A 12,353-nucleotide genomic window follows, 5' to 3' on the forward strand; every position below is an offset into this window, starting at 1 on the left:
AGATGAATAAAACAACATAGTTAAAGAAAGCAGAAACATAAAGCTCTGTATTGATAAAAAAAAATAAAAAATAAAAATGCTTTAGACAATAAAGGACTTTAGGGATTTGTAGAGAGAAAGAGAATTATTAATGTGGAAATACTTACATCTCTTCCATCTCTGCCGTTTTCTCCTGCGGGCCCTCGGGGGCCCTCTGGGCCAGGGGCTCCTGGGGGCCCTTGGACTGATTTGTCAGGCTGAGAGTGGAGACAACAAGTCAGCAAATGACAGTGAAATGACTTAATGATGAATGAACCTTGATTTAGAATAAATTATGAAATCACAACGCCTAACTTGGATTTATCAAATAATGGCAAATTATTTTAGATTATACCAAAAGTTATTTGATATATTATGTTTTTCAAGAAATAAAACAGTTAATTTGTTATATATGTTGTACTGTATATGTTAATGTAACAATCTTAAAGGTGCAGTAGGTAAGCCTTATAAAACTAACTGTCTGTCATATTTGCCGTGTTCGATTGGAACTACATGAAGCAGGTAATAAGCGATCATCACTTTTGCGATCTGCAAAAATGTTCATATGCACCAATCAGGGTCAGGGGGGGTGTCTAATTGCCTGTCAATCACTGCTCATGCACACACATTCATTCTCCCTTGTGGGGGGAGGGGCTTAGGAGGCCATTTTGGGCTTTAGCGGAAAGGGGGGTGGGGACTGAGAAGTTGTCGATGTTCAAATTTTTTGGCTAAATCCTGGATCTTCCCAATCCTACCTACAGCACCTTTAACGTACATGTGTGTTTTTACAGCCTGCAGGCATATTTTTCAAATTGGGGTTATTTCAGGTATAATTCTACTCTCTGTACCCTAAAAAAGCAAACAGGCAGGCAAAACCACCACCATAAATGAGATTCAGAACAAAGCATTTAGGCAAGTAGGCAACCCAAAGCACCGAAGTAGATTATTGGCTTAAAATCACAAAGCAAAAAGAAGTAGAGTAGATAAATAAATACCTCAGCATTGGCATACATCTGAAGAAGCAAGAGAAATCAGATAAAGGGAGAGTTAGTGAAAGTAGTCACACCACCCTCACCAAAAGTGTCAGCAGAAGCCTGTTCATGACCATAGTAGTGAGTATATCATGCTATCGTTTGAATATACAGCCCATAGTACCAACACTCCCCATGTATAGAACCACCTCACAGCTTGATGCAGGAATGTTGGCCTACAATCTAATAGAGCGCACGAGGCCAGGAAATGTTTCTGTCTGTAGTGGGAAGGAATATTTGCATCTTGATACAAGTGATTGAATAAAAAAACACTTGAGCTAATTCTAATTCATTGCACTGCAGACTTTAACAGAACGAGATGTGAGACAGCAGAGTGACATTTTCATTTTAGGCTACAAGTATTTCTCTCAGGCAGAAATCTTATTATTGTGATAAAGCCACACTGACATGAAAGATAATATTGAGTCATGAATGCCAAAAATCATACGCAGCCTTGCATAATGTGTTTTTTTTGCATTGTCCAAACTTTCCTACTGGTTACCACATGCTTCATTTGTAGTCATAATCAGACAAGACACAAGCCAATCTTACAACTGTAAGATTGGCAGAATTGGATGTGTGAGGGTTAAAACGTACTGAGAATTGGGAATATAGCACTTTATCAAGTAAATCTAGATGTCATTACTTTCAATTAGGGATTTTGACTTTCATGCAACATCCATATTTATTTAAGTTTATGTGCACTTCCATACTACAAAGGTGCCAAGTTGACTTTCATAAAAATCTGACTTTTCCAGTTATAAAACTTGGTTGTTGACATGAAATATTTCGCCATGTCAAATCTGGTAGTTACAATAAAAAAATGTACATGACTTGACAGCATCAACAGGAAATCACTTAACAGGCAGAACATGGCGGCAGCGTGATTGTGTACAAGACGCCAAGGGTTGTGCAAAAGTCTTTGCGACTTAAAAATGTGTCAACCAAGCAAATACATTTGAGCTTCCCGGGGGCTTTATAAATTGACCTCATAAATGTACAAAACGTACAAGAAGAAAAAAGGAGAGGGATTGGAGGGAAACAATAGAAATCCAGAAGTTCCGAGTTCAGACAGAGGCTGCATACATTTCTAGCTAGCTTACAGCTAACGTCTACAGTTGGTGTATTAGCTGTTGAATACATCATCCAGTGGTCAAACTCGCGCGAATGAGGCTAACATTTTCTTTTCTTTCTGTCTGAGCACACCTTGAGAATATTATTTCTTCTCTAAAAATATATTTTTTTTCTGTCTAACAGAAACCCTGTGAAAAATGCAAAATAAAAACAGGGAAATTAGCCTAACTTATGAAGCCTGTTGCCCATATTAGGCCTACTAGCTAAAAAACTCACGCTAAGGTAAACAATCTTTCTTAGCTAGTTAAGCTAACTGACCTTCTAAATAGGAGGTAGTAATAGTCATTTATACTATAGTTAGTAAGCCTGGTGACGCTCCATCATAGAAAATACAGTAAAAAAGGTATAAATAATTGAAAAAAATGCTATTTCCATGGATAGTTTTTTCTCAGAGAACACTGTTTAGTGTTGCCAGTTTGCTGTGCAATCGTCAGCAACAAGGGTGGACAAAACCATACTTAAATGTCTTAAACAGCAGGCAGCAGGTGTTAAATTGCATTCCTGTCAGCTGATAATCAAGTAGCAGCAGGTAGTGTGCCTGTATTAGGAAAGTATTATTTCAGGCAGGGAAACATACTTAACTTGTTAAAACATTTTTAATTATACTACATTTTATGTACCCATTACCGAGACCTTTAATTCATCTTACCCCAGTATGTGTGTGGGCAAAGTCAGTACAATAACTTTTCGGTTTAGATGTAACTATGCAAAACCATATTGTTGGGCTTCGTGTTGTTTTCATGTTGCAGGAGCTGCCAAGCCAAGTGGCACATTTGTGTGCATACAGCTGTATTCTGTGCTGACTTTAGAAGAAATGGTAACCACAAACATCTTGCACTATGCACATTATGCAGGTTGGGTTTCTGATCTCACACTATTAAATTGTTCAGACTTCCTCATTGTTTTTTGCCAGCTTCTGTAGCGAACTAACTAATACATGTTTGTAGCAACTACAACTCCAGTCTGCTGTTGTCCAACTTTCCAAATTGTTTTAGATGAACTGACTGCAACCTCTGGGGGTACTAAAGGAAACTACTTGGCAGTTTGTATTACACCTTTGCAACTCCCTCTCAGCATTTCTGCCCTTGTTTTATCTCAGCATGCTGGAAGACCTATCAACCTGAATAAAACCACAAACCACAGCAGATGCTGAGCAGATCCGAGTCCTTGTTACTGTACCTCGGTGGCAGGCAGCTCGTTGCAGCTCTCCCGCTGGGCCCTCTTTGGGTCACAGTGAATCAGCATCCACTGGAGTTCAAACTGAAAAGAGATGCTAATGTTACTGCAAATACAATGCTGTGCATTCGTTTTCAGATGTAACGCGGACATGATAAATGTTGTAAAGTGCTTAGTAGTGTAGTTAGTGTAGTTTTTTTTATCAGTTCCCTCTATGGATTGTTGAGCTTCCACTAGTCTGGATCAACGGAAGTACATTTCCAGGATAATTGCCTGTTGTCCTTCACCTTCCGCTCTTTGCATGTTGCCGTTCTTAAACTAGGTTTGCTTCGGAAAACAACGGCAAACTTCTAGCTTGCAAGCTACATGCTGAAAATGGCAAGTTTTGAAGAAAATATGGATCGTGCATCAACGCAGGCCTGATTGGTTCTTTCGAGGAATAATTGTAGACTTACAAAGAATATGTTTACGGCATTGACTATCTAACTGGGACGTTTTGGGACCGATTGGTGAGGATTGCTGTGGACGAAGCACACACGGCAATACACTGGTAAGAGCCTGTGTCCAGCTAATTTAAATAGCTCACGTTACTGTATTGTGTGAACAGTTAACTTCATTTAATATTTACCATTCCTTCCAAAGACCATTTTGCAGAACGAATGTCGTGTCCGTAGCTAAGCGCTGAATTGTGATTGGTTTAAAGAAATGCCAAAGCGTTGTTTTCTCCTATCCTAGAATGTATCTGTGGGGTAGCCAGACCTTACTTCACAGTGGTGTGGAGATAGTTTCTGGCAATGCGAGACTGAGAATCCACCAATGCTATTTTCTGCAGGGATTAGGTTTTTCTTTTTTTCCACTAGAACCCAGCTGAGCAGCTTTGCTGTGACAGCAACACTTTAGAATTATAGCAGAGCTCAGCACACATAAAACCTTAACGTGTTTGTTCACAGAGAGCACCATTTCACTGATGGAGCCTGTAAGTAACAAGGGAATATCCCCAGTGTGAGACCAATAAAGTCTATCGTATCATATGGTACGGTATGGTATCGTATTGTTAGTACCGTAGAGTCAGTGAGCATGATTAAAAGCAGCAGGCACTTCTCCATCCCCGCTTACCACTACGGAGGCATCGGGATCAGCATCCAGCCTGCCAATGAGAGTGTCTCCCTCTGTGTTGATGGGGCCTTTGCCTTTGATGGGTCTCTGATCCACAGGCTGGCAGTCCACGTACAGAGTGACCTGGTCGCGCTCTACGCCAATCATCACTTTGTGCCACTTGGCGTTGAAGAGCACAGAAAGGCCGGGGAAGGTTACGGTCTGCAGGTTGCCGTCGGCGCCCATCAGGAAGTACTCCAGAGCCAGCTGGTCGCCATTCAGCCTCAGTCCGGCTTGTTTGTAGCCGTCTTCGTCCACTATTTGCCAGACGTTCCACACCTTGTTCACCGTGTTCTTAATCATGCGGAAAGTCACCATGAAGGAGTACTCGTCGGGGAAGCCGCGAGGAAAGTTTAGCCTGAGAGGGAAATGGAGCGCAAGGGTGAGGTACCAGGGTAAAATGATGCTTTTTTTATTGAATGGCACTCAAAGGAAAATCTCAAAGAAAAGGTCATTCTCAAAATATCCTTTACATCAATTAAATTCATGATCACATGACACAATCAAGCACCAAGATGTGGATAAAAATATCAACAACAAAAAATGTCACGATGCCAATGATGGCCTTGCTTCAAAGAAACAAGGAATGCTTTTATATTAAAAATGAGATTTTGTGAAAGAGGCTGCCTAAGTGCATAAATCACTGCTTCATTTACAACATGCAGTCCTGGTTAGCATCCACAGTCTGGTGCTTTCTGTGTCTTTAACAAGCCAGATTCTCAGTAGGTGGTGCCTTCATAGATGGGCGCTGCAGACGGGCTTTTACCATCTTGTAAACGATCAAGGTGAGCCAATAAAAAAAAGAGTTTCCTGTGAGCCAATAAAACAAATGAAGACCACTCTCTAGCCTTGCCTGAGGTGAGAAAGTCTGAAGTATGTGCTGCTTTTGTCCTGCAGAAAAAAAAAGGGGAGGGAGTGCAGCATAAAGCCTCCTGGAAGGGACGGACTTCAAAGCACAAGTCTGTGCCACGGGACTTGTGGAGGAAATAAACATGTATTTACATTCAGCGTGACAGGCCCGGGTGGCGTAGGTGCAGGGTGCCAGCGAGTTACGTAACAGCTTTTTGAGAAAAGCTGGCCTGCAGGAAAAGATTAGCCAAAACAGAACTGGAGCAGGCACACAGGGAAACACCAGGAGACGCCTTTGGTTATGTAAAGTGGTGAAGCCATTAACCTGCACACTTTGTGCTGAAATCAGTTTTGTGAAATTGTCTTTTTGAACAGCATGTCTTTCACTTATGTAATAAAGTGCAAAAAGCTCTAAATGGCTTTATTTTGACCAGTGAAGTGATCGTTGAAAACATGCTCGTTTGGAACGAGACAATTGCTTGGCCTGTGATATTGCTGCTTGTAGCTTTCTCCAGAACCATTATACCCCGAAATAACTTACAGAAGTTCCTCAAAGCAACCCAAATGTGTACTACTGACTCGCGGTGTACTCCCTCTTCAGAAGAAATCACTGTACTACATTTAACTGACAGAGAAATGTTACTGCTTATGTTGGAGATTCAGATTTTACTTGTGAGTGAATTTAAGCCGCGCTTTTATTGTGATGGGTATACGCGGAATGAGTGAAGCCAGCCTTATGCCAGCGTTTTTTTTCCTTCTCATTTATTTGTTTATTTTTTGACAGGAACAGTGCTCATTAATCGGCAGTAAGTAATTGTAATGATTAGCTCAGCAGGCTAATTTTTTATCTGTTGTCCCTGTTCCTCAACCCTTATTATGCAGTTGTTTAGTTTTGTTCACATTTTATATTTTTCATATCCAATACCCAACTCTGTCCAAACTGCTCCAAATTTCCAACGCCAAATTCATTGGGTACCCAGGATGCCAAGTGTGAAGTAGATCGGATGAACAGTTCTCAAGATATTTGACAAAGGACACACACAGAGGGTCCTTGAGTCATAGTTACTGTAGATAGTGCAGTTGCTACAAAAGGCTACATTATAGACTGAGCAAAGTGGGAGGCTTCCCCAGGACCACGGACCTCAAAAGACCCTACACCCCCAGGTCCTCTATTTATCATTTTGTTCATGGTAATTTGATTGATTTGTTTCAAAATAATATACCTTTTTTTCAAAGGGGCGTGGGTTGTCTCAATAGGGGCTCACAGCTTATTTTTGGATAATCCGGCTTTATTGCTACAACTCACCGATAATTAAAAACTAGGGGGAATCCCAACATGAAGCCAGTGCTGTCTTTTTTCAGTCTAAACCTTTTAAAGGGGTATGCACAACAGAAGACAAATCACTGCCAAAAGGCATGGTGAAATATGTCTCTTTACTGTACATTTCCTGCAGATCCAAAGGTCCAAAGTAGGGTCCAAAGGGGGGTTTTACAATCCTCCACTCCCTCAAAATCATACATACACAAACATGCCTCTCGTCGGCCTTTGTGTCTAAGAGATGCCAAACAGGTTCAGACATGTTTTTCCTCTACCAATTATACGCTGCTCGCCATGCAGTAACATCTGTGGCGGACCTGTAATAACGCAACACCTGCATCAGGATTTCTGTGCGTTTTTATCTGTTTTCTTTTAAACACTCTTTGCTGTACTTACATGGTTGGAATTTGGAAGTTGGCCTCCCTGTCAAGGCGGTAGGCCACCTGCAGGGCAGTGGAGCCGTCCACCTTCCTCACACCTTTCAGAGGGATCACATCCAGCTGGAACTGGGTGATCAGATCAAAACCTACAAAGGACAATGTATGACGTATGGGATGGTGCCAGAGGCTGAGAAAGTGTGTCATTTTATTGCCTGTTGTTCTTATTACAGCAAGTAAAAAAAGTTGGCAGTGGTAGCACTTTAACTTACAGCAGAGGTCAAACCGACATCAGCATTAGCCTTTGATTAGCATAGTATACACTACTATTAGCAATAGGGCTGGGCGATGTGAAGAAAATCAAATATCACGGTATTTTTGACAAATACCTCCATAGCAATATTGCGACCATAGTGTAGGGTTGACTATTGGTGCTTTAACAAAAATATTTACACAGTTTGATTCGAGATGAATAATCATCAGTAATGTGGATAGAATGATTAAGTGGGTGAAAGCAGACAACAGTCTGGTAAGTTCAGAATATTACATTACTTTAATGTAATGCAGCCTTTGAAACCAGGAAAAGACAAGACTTATGTCATATTACGATATCCAAAATCTAAGACGATATCTAGTCTCATATCACGAAGGTGGCTACTTTGAGGAATCTAAAATATAAGACTAAGTTTTCAGTTATTTCACACTTTTTTGTTAAGTACATAATTCCATATGTGTTCATTCATAGTTTTGATGCCTTCAGGGACAATCTACAATGTAAATAGTCATGAAAATAAAGAAACACATTGAATGAGAAGGTGTGTCCAAACTTTTGGCCTGTACTGTATATATATTAATTAGCAATCATGACTTTATGAGTGTTACTGTAAATCTATGATAAAGCTTATGAGGAAACTAAACAATAATGTAAAATTAACTTTTCTAAATAGCAATGCATTACTTTTCCAAACCACAGAGCAGCATGAGAGCAATGACTGCATGTGTTTCGAACAGGGCAGTGGTGAGCAATTACAATCTTGCCGAGTTCAGATTGTTCCAACTCAAATTCCGTGAAGCTCAAGTGGAACATTTTATGTGCCTCATTTGAAATCTAGAGGGCTTTTGAGGCATTAGGCGGCCCACCCGGTTCAACTAATTAAACTCCCCACCTTCCCTTGGATAGTCTATTTTCTCCTTTAGGGATTTTTTGAGGCTTACGGGGTGTGGTTTTACAACAACAACTTCAACTGCCGCTTTGAATTTAGTTCGATAAAACCCGACTACAGATAATTTACCTGGAAGGTCATCTTGGCTACTTCTCATTGGTGGGCAGACTGTATCGCCATCCAGTCGGTTGAGGTCTAGTTCTGATAAGACAAAACAAAAAGCAATCATCTTGTTATCCTTATCATCCAGTTCTTTGCTGAATTTAAAGGAGCAGTGTACAGGATTTAGAGGCATTGAGCGGAGAGGTTACAGATTGTGGCCGACTGAATAAACCTCCGCTTACTCTATATCCACGATGTTCCACCTCCGGGATTGCTCCATTTCCGTATTTCACTCATTTAGGCCTGATAGACGTTACCTTGGGCTTTCTTTGTGTTGGCATTTTAAACTCTGGTCGATTTATGAGGACTATGGTAAACATTTTCTCAGATCTCTGCAGGGTAAATCCAGCTAGCTAGATTTTCTGTCCAATCTGAGTTTTCTGTCGACTAAAACAACCTTTGAACTTATGTTCCACCAAAACAAGTTCCTTCCCGAGGTTATTTTTTTTGCAGAGGCGCCGTTGCTCCGTACGGCGCTTAGCACCGCCCAAGACAATTGTCATTGGTTTAAAGAAATGCCAATAAACCAGAGTTTTTCTCCCATCCCGAATGCTGCGTCGACTAGCCAAACCCTCCTCTGCAGCGCTTTGGAGGAAGGTCTGGCAATGCGAGCCCTCCGCTTAACCTTTCCTTTCCAAGCGCGTAGTATAGCCTACGGTAGCCTATCTGGTAACGTAATAATGACCATTATTTTCCATTTCTGCCAAAGGATCCCCCTAACTCCCACACAGACCTCCTTTAACATATGCAATATGTAGAAATAAAAAGTGACCGGTTCAGGAAGTGATAATCCCCATTTAATATCTCCACTGACGTTTAAGAAAATTCTCATAAAAACAGTTTTAAGCCTGAACTCAAGCCAACCAGCTACGAGATGAATTGGGACCATAAAATGTTTAGTTTGGCGCTAACTGTACATAAACGATAATAGAGTTCGGTGGTAGCAGCTCACTAGCCGCTCGCGGTTTAACGAGTGGGATACACATTGCCACGGTAACAGCGAGCTCCACCAATATAGAGACGACGCTGTTACGCTTAGAATTGTGGGTAGTGTAGTACTTTCTCTGTGACATCGCGAATAAGACGTGTTTTTCTTAAAACAAGGTTGATTTTAAACAGACTTCTAGCTTCTACAGGGGTTATAAATCATTGTTTCCCAAATCTTGTAGCTCGTGGTAAGTCTATCTTGGATGGTTTTTGACATTATGGCTAATAATCAAAATTCTTATGGAGGAAATAATTGGGAATTTCATTTCCGGAACCACGCTGTTGAGCTTTATTACCAGTCAGTTTAATTAAAATGGAGTATTCTGCAGACAAATACAAGGGAAAAGCATGGTGTTCAATGTCAGACGGGATTAACATCACAATGCACTGCGCTGCATTTTTAATGTGAGTTTCTCTTACAACTCCACTTACAGCATTTCACATATTCACACATTTTAAAGCATGGACACAAATCAACATAGTGTTTGAGATTTTGAATGCAGACGGCTCATACACCCCCCTTGTGATCCAAACAGGTCCTCAGAGACAGAAACATAATGTTGATAAATGTAGCAGCTAGTGTTGCAGGACTGTGGCCAAAGCCGTACGTCATGGGAGACATTTTAGAAGGTCAATGTGGCAGGTGAGCCGCTTTCCGTTTTATTTATGTGTAAGATTTATCAAGATGGAAGTCTCGTTTGGTGGAAACGCCAACCGGTAATTCATCACGTCGCCATTTGAGTTGATCTTTCATCATGACTTTTTATCAGTTGTCTAAATCTATACTGTTTGTTTTTTTGTTTTTTTTTATTCTACAAAATAAAAGACTGGCCTGGTGTTTGCATTGCCATTGACAAAGAGAAGAAACTTTATTTAGAAAAGCTTAAACTTGATGTAATAGAACCTCATCCAGTTTCAATAGAACAGCTGTTTAGTACTTGGTACTGTACACATTTTGCAGATTCCCAACTTAAACATGTTAAAAAAAAAAAGGCCCCCCAATTTTATACAGTACAAAAAAAAAAATCCATTCCTTGAATGTGTCAGAAGAGGGGGCTATCCCTGCTGCCATTAAGTAGAAAAGCCTCTCAGAAAAAACCCCATGAAACGAGCATGGTGACAGCCAGGGGGGCCTCCCCAGTCAATAACCTGAGTCAGCTCATTTACAGTGAGCAGCGAGGAACACGACACATCTGGAAGCCGTTCCCAGATCACACATAACTGCTGAGAAATGAGATAACGTGGTGAGACGGTATTTATAATGCCATATTTACGACCACTAAACGCTTATCTGACTGTGCATGTGGGCCTCAAGTAGTTAAAAGTTACTGCTTGCCGCGGCATTACGCTCAGAGAGCCAGTCATTAGTGTGATGAGCGGGAGATGAACCACAATTAAGATGTCACGTGCAGTTGCATGTGTGTGCTGTAATAATGAGGCGAGGTTACAAAAAGCAGCACACCGAACTGTGTCTGGCACTTACTGCGCGTTAACGTTAGATTTACTATGTCCCCCGAAACAACAGCAGAGAATTGGCTTGTTGTGATTATCAGAGGGGACATTTAATCTGATTTAATCCTACAACACAGACGCAGGCACAGTGCGTCTGCTATTTCTGGCCTTTAGCTTTGTGTGTTCTGATAAAGAGAATGACTTAGCAACAGTCAACATGCAGGCGTCAACATGAACCGGGCTCCTCTTTTTGTGTATACAGGACAAACAGTTTCACAGAAAAATGGTGGCGTTCATGCAATGTACGGTACACTGATTTTATGATGTGGCAATGACTGTGCATTGCATTGTGGGTGACTTACGTCCAAGTGCCGGGGCGAGGAGGAGGGACAGGAGAGCCACACAGACGGGGGAGCACACCGACATTGATAGATGCCACGGTTGCTTTCTATTCAGGAAGGATGGAGAAAAATCAGTATTCAGTCATGCATCTAATACTCTTTGACAGTTTCTTTGTGTCTGAATCAATAAAACACCAAAGGGATGACATGAAGCACTTTGCTGGTGTCCTCTGTGATCTTCCTGAGCACATGAATAGAAAAAAAAAGAGGTTCACACGGTTCCTTCAAATTGTGTTTGCTTTGCATTCTGTACCAGACTAATCAAGTTAAACTCCAATTAAATTTTGGAGGAATTCGAGCCACTGTTTAGCTAAACTGCTCATCTGGAATAGCTTATAATGAACTATGGTTAAAATATTGAAGCTGCAATGAGATTTTTTTGAATTATAACGATGGACAAAATGATGTGTGAACATTTCTTTGCAGATGATGATGCTGTAGGCACTAATGAAATGTAAATTAATTTTCATTTTCATTAATTAAGGCTATTTCCCAACAAACTGAATGGAATGGTCAAAAATGTAAAAGGTGTTGCTCATAGTGATAAACTTACAGACAATTATCATCCTGTCGGATTGTAGATGAGTTGGGATTGATTTTTCCTAAGTCACAATGAACAATTATTTTTCCATTCTTACATCACTATAGCTTTCATTATACTAAATGATTATCAGGCTAGTTAATTAGCTCACTTACTGTTGCTAAAAACTAGCCTGTATCCCTTCGGCTCTCTGTGTGTTGCCGTGTCTAAATCCCTTCGCTTCGGGAAACAACAACAAACTTCGAGCTAGCAAGCCACGCGCCGAAAATGGCAAATCTTGAAGGAAATTTGTACGATTTTACGAAGAACATGTTTACGCCATTTACTGACGTTTTGGGACCGATTGCCGGGATTGCTGTGGGCGAAATACACACGGCAATACAATGGTAAGAGCAAATTATATTTGACCATGTATCCAGCTAATTTAAATAGCTCTCCCTATTGTGTCAAGAGTTACCTTCCTTTATTAGACTATTTTGCAGAGCCACTGGCGCTGCATCCCAAACTTAGCGCCGCCCAAGACAATTGTGATTGGTTTAAAGAAATGCAAAGAGCCCAGGGTGCTTTTTTCCCCCTTCTATCCCAGAAA

At 40.8% G+C, this 12,353-nt stretch overlaps 1 protein-coding gene across 1 annotated transcript in view; it reads right to left on the reverse strand.

Moving 5' to 3' along the window:
- col9a1c (collagen, type IX, alpha 1c) overlaps positions 1–12,353 on the reverse strand; it is a 39,990-nt gene that overhangs the window by 21,387 nt on the left and 6,250 nt on the right. The window contains exons 3-9 of the mRNA XM_028598275.1: positions 11,185–11,270; positions 8,351–8,422; positions 7,078–7,207; positions 4,476–4,872; positions 3,363–3,443; positions 1,014–1,031; positions 147–236 (exon numbers count right to left, since the gene is read on the reverse strand). Coding sequence (XP_028454076.1) covers positions 147–236; positions 1,014–1,031; positions 3,363–3,443; positions 4,476–4,872; positions 7,078–7,207; positions 8,351–8,422; positions 11,185–11,270 — 874 coding nt within the window. The remainder of the gene's footprint in view (positions 1–146; positions 237–1,013; positions 1,032–3,362; positions 3,444–4,475; positions 4,873–7,077; positions 7,208–8,350; positions 8,423–11,184; positions 11,271–12,353) is intronic.

The sequence above is a fragment of the Perca flavescens genome, chromosome 14, assembly GCF_004354835.1.
Source record: "Perca flavescens isolate YP-PL-M2 chromosome 14, PFLA_1.0, whole genome shotgun sequence".
NCBI classification, from domain to species: Eukaryota; Metazoa; Chordata; class Actinopteri; order Perciformes; family Percidae; genus Perca; species Perca flavescens.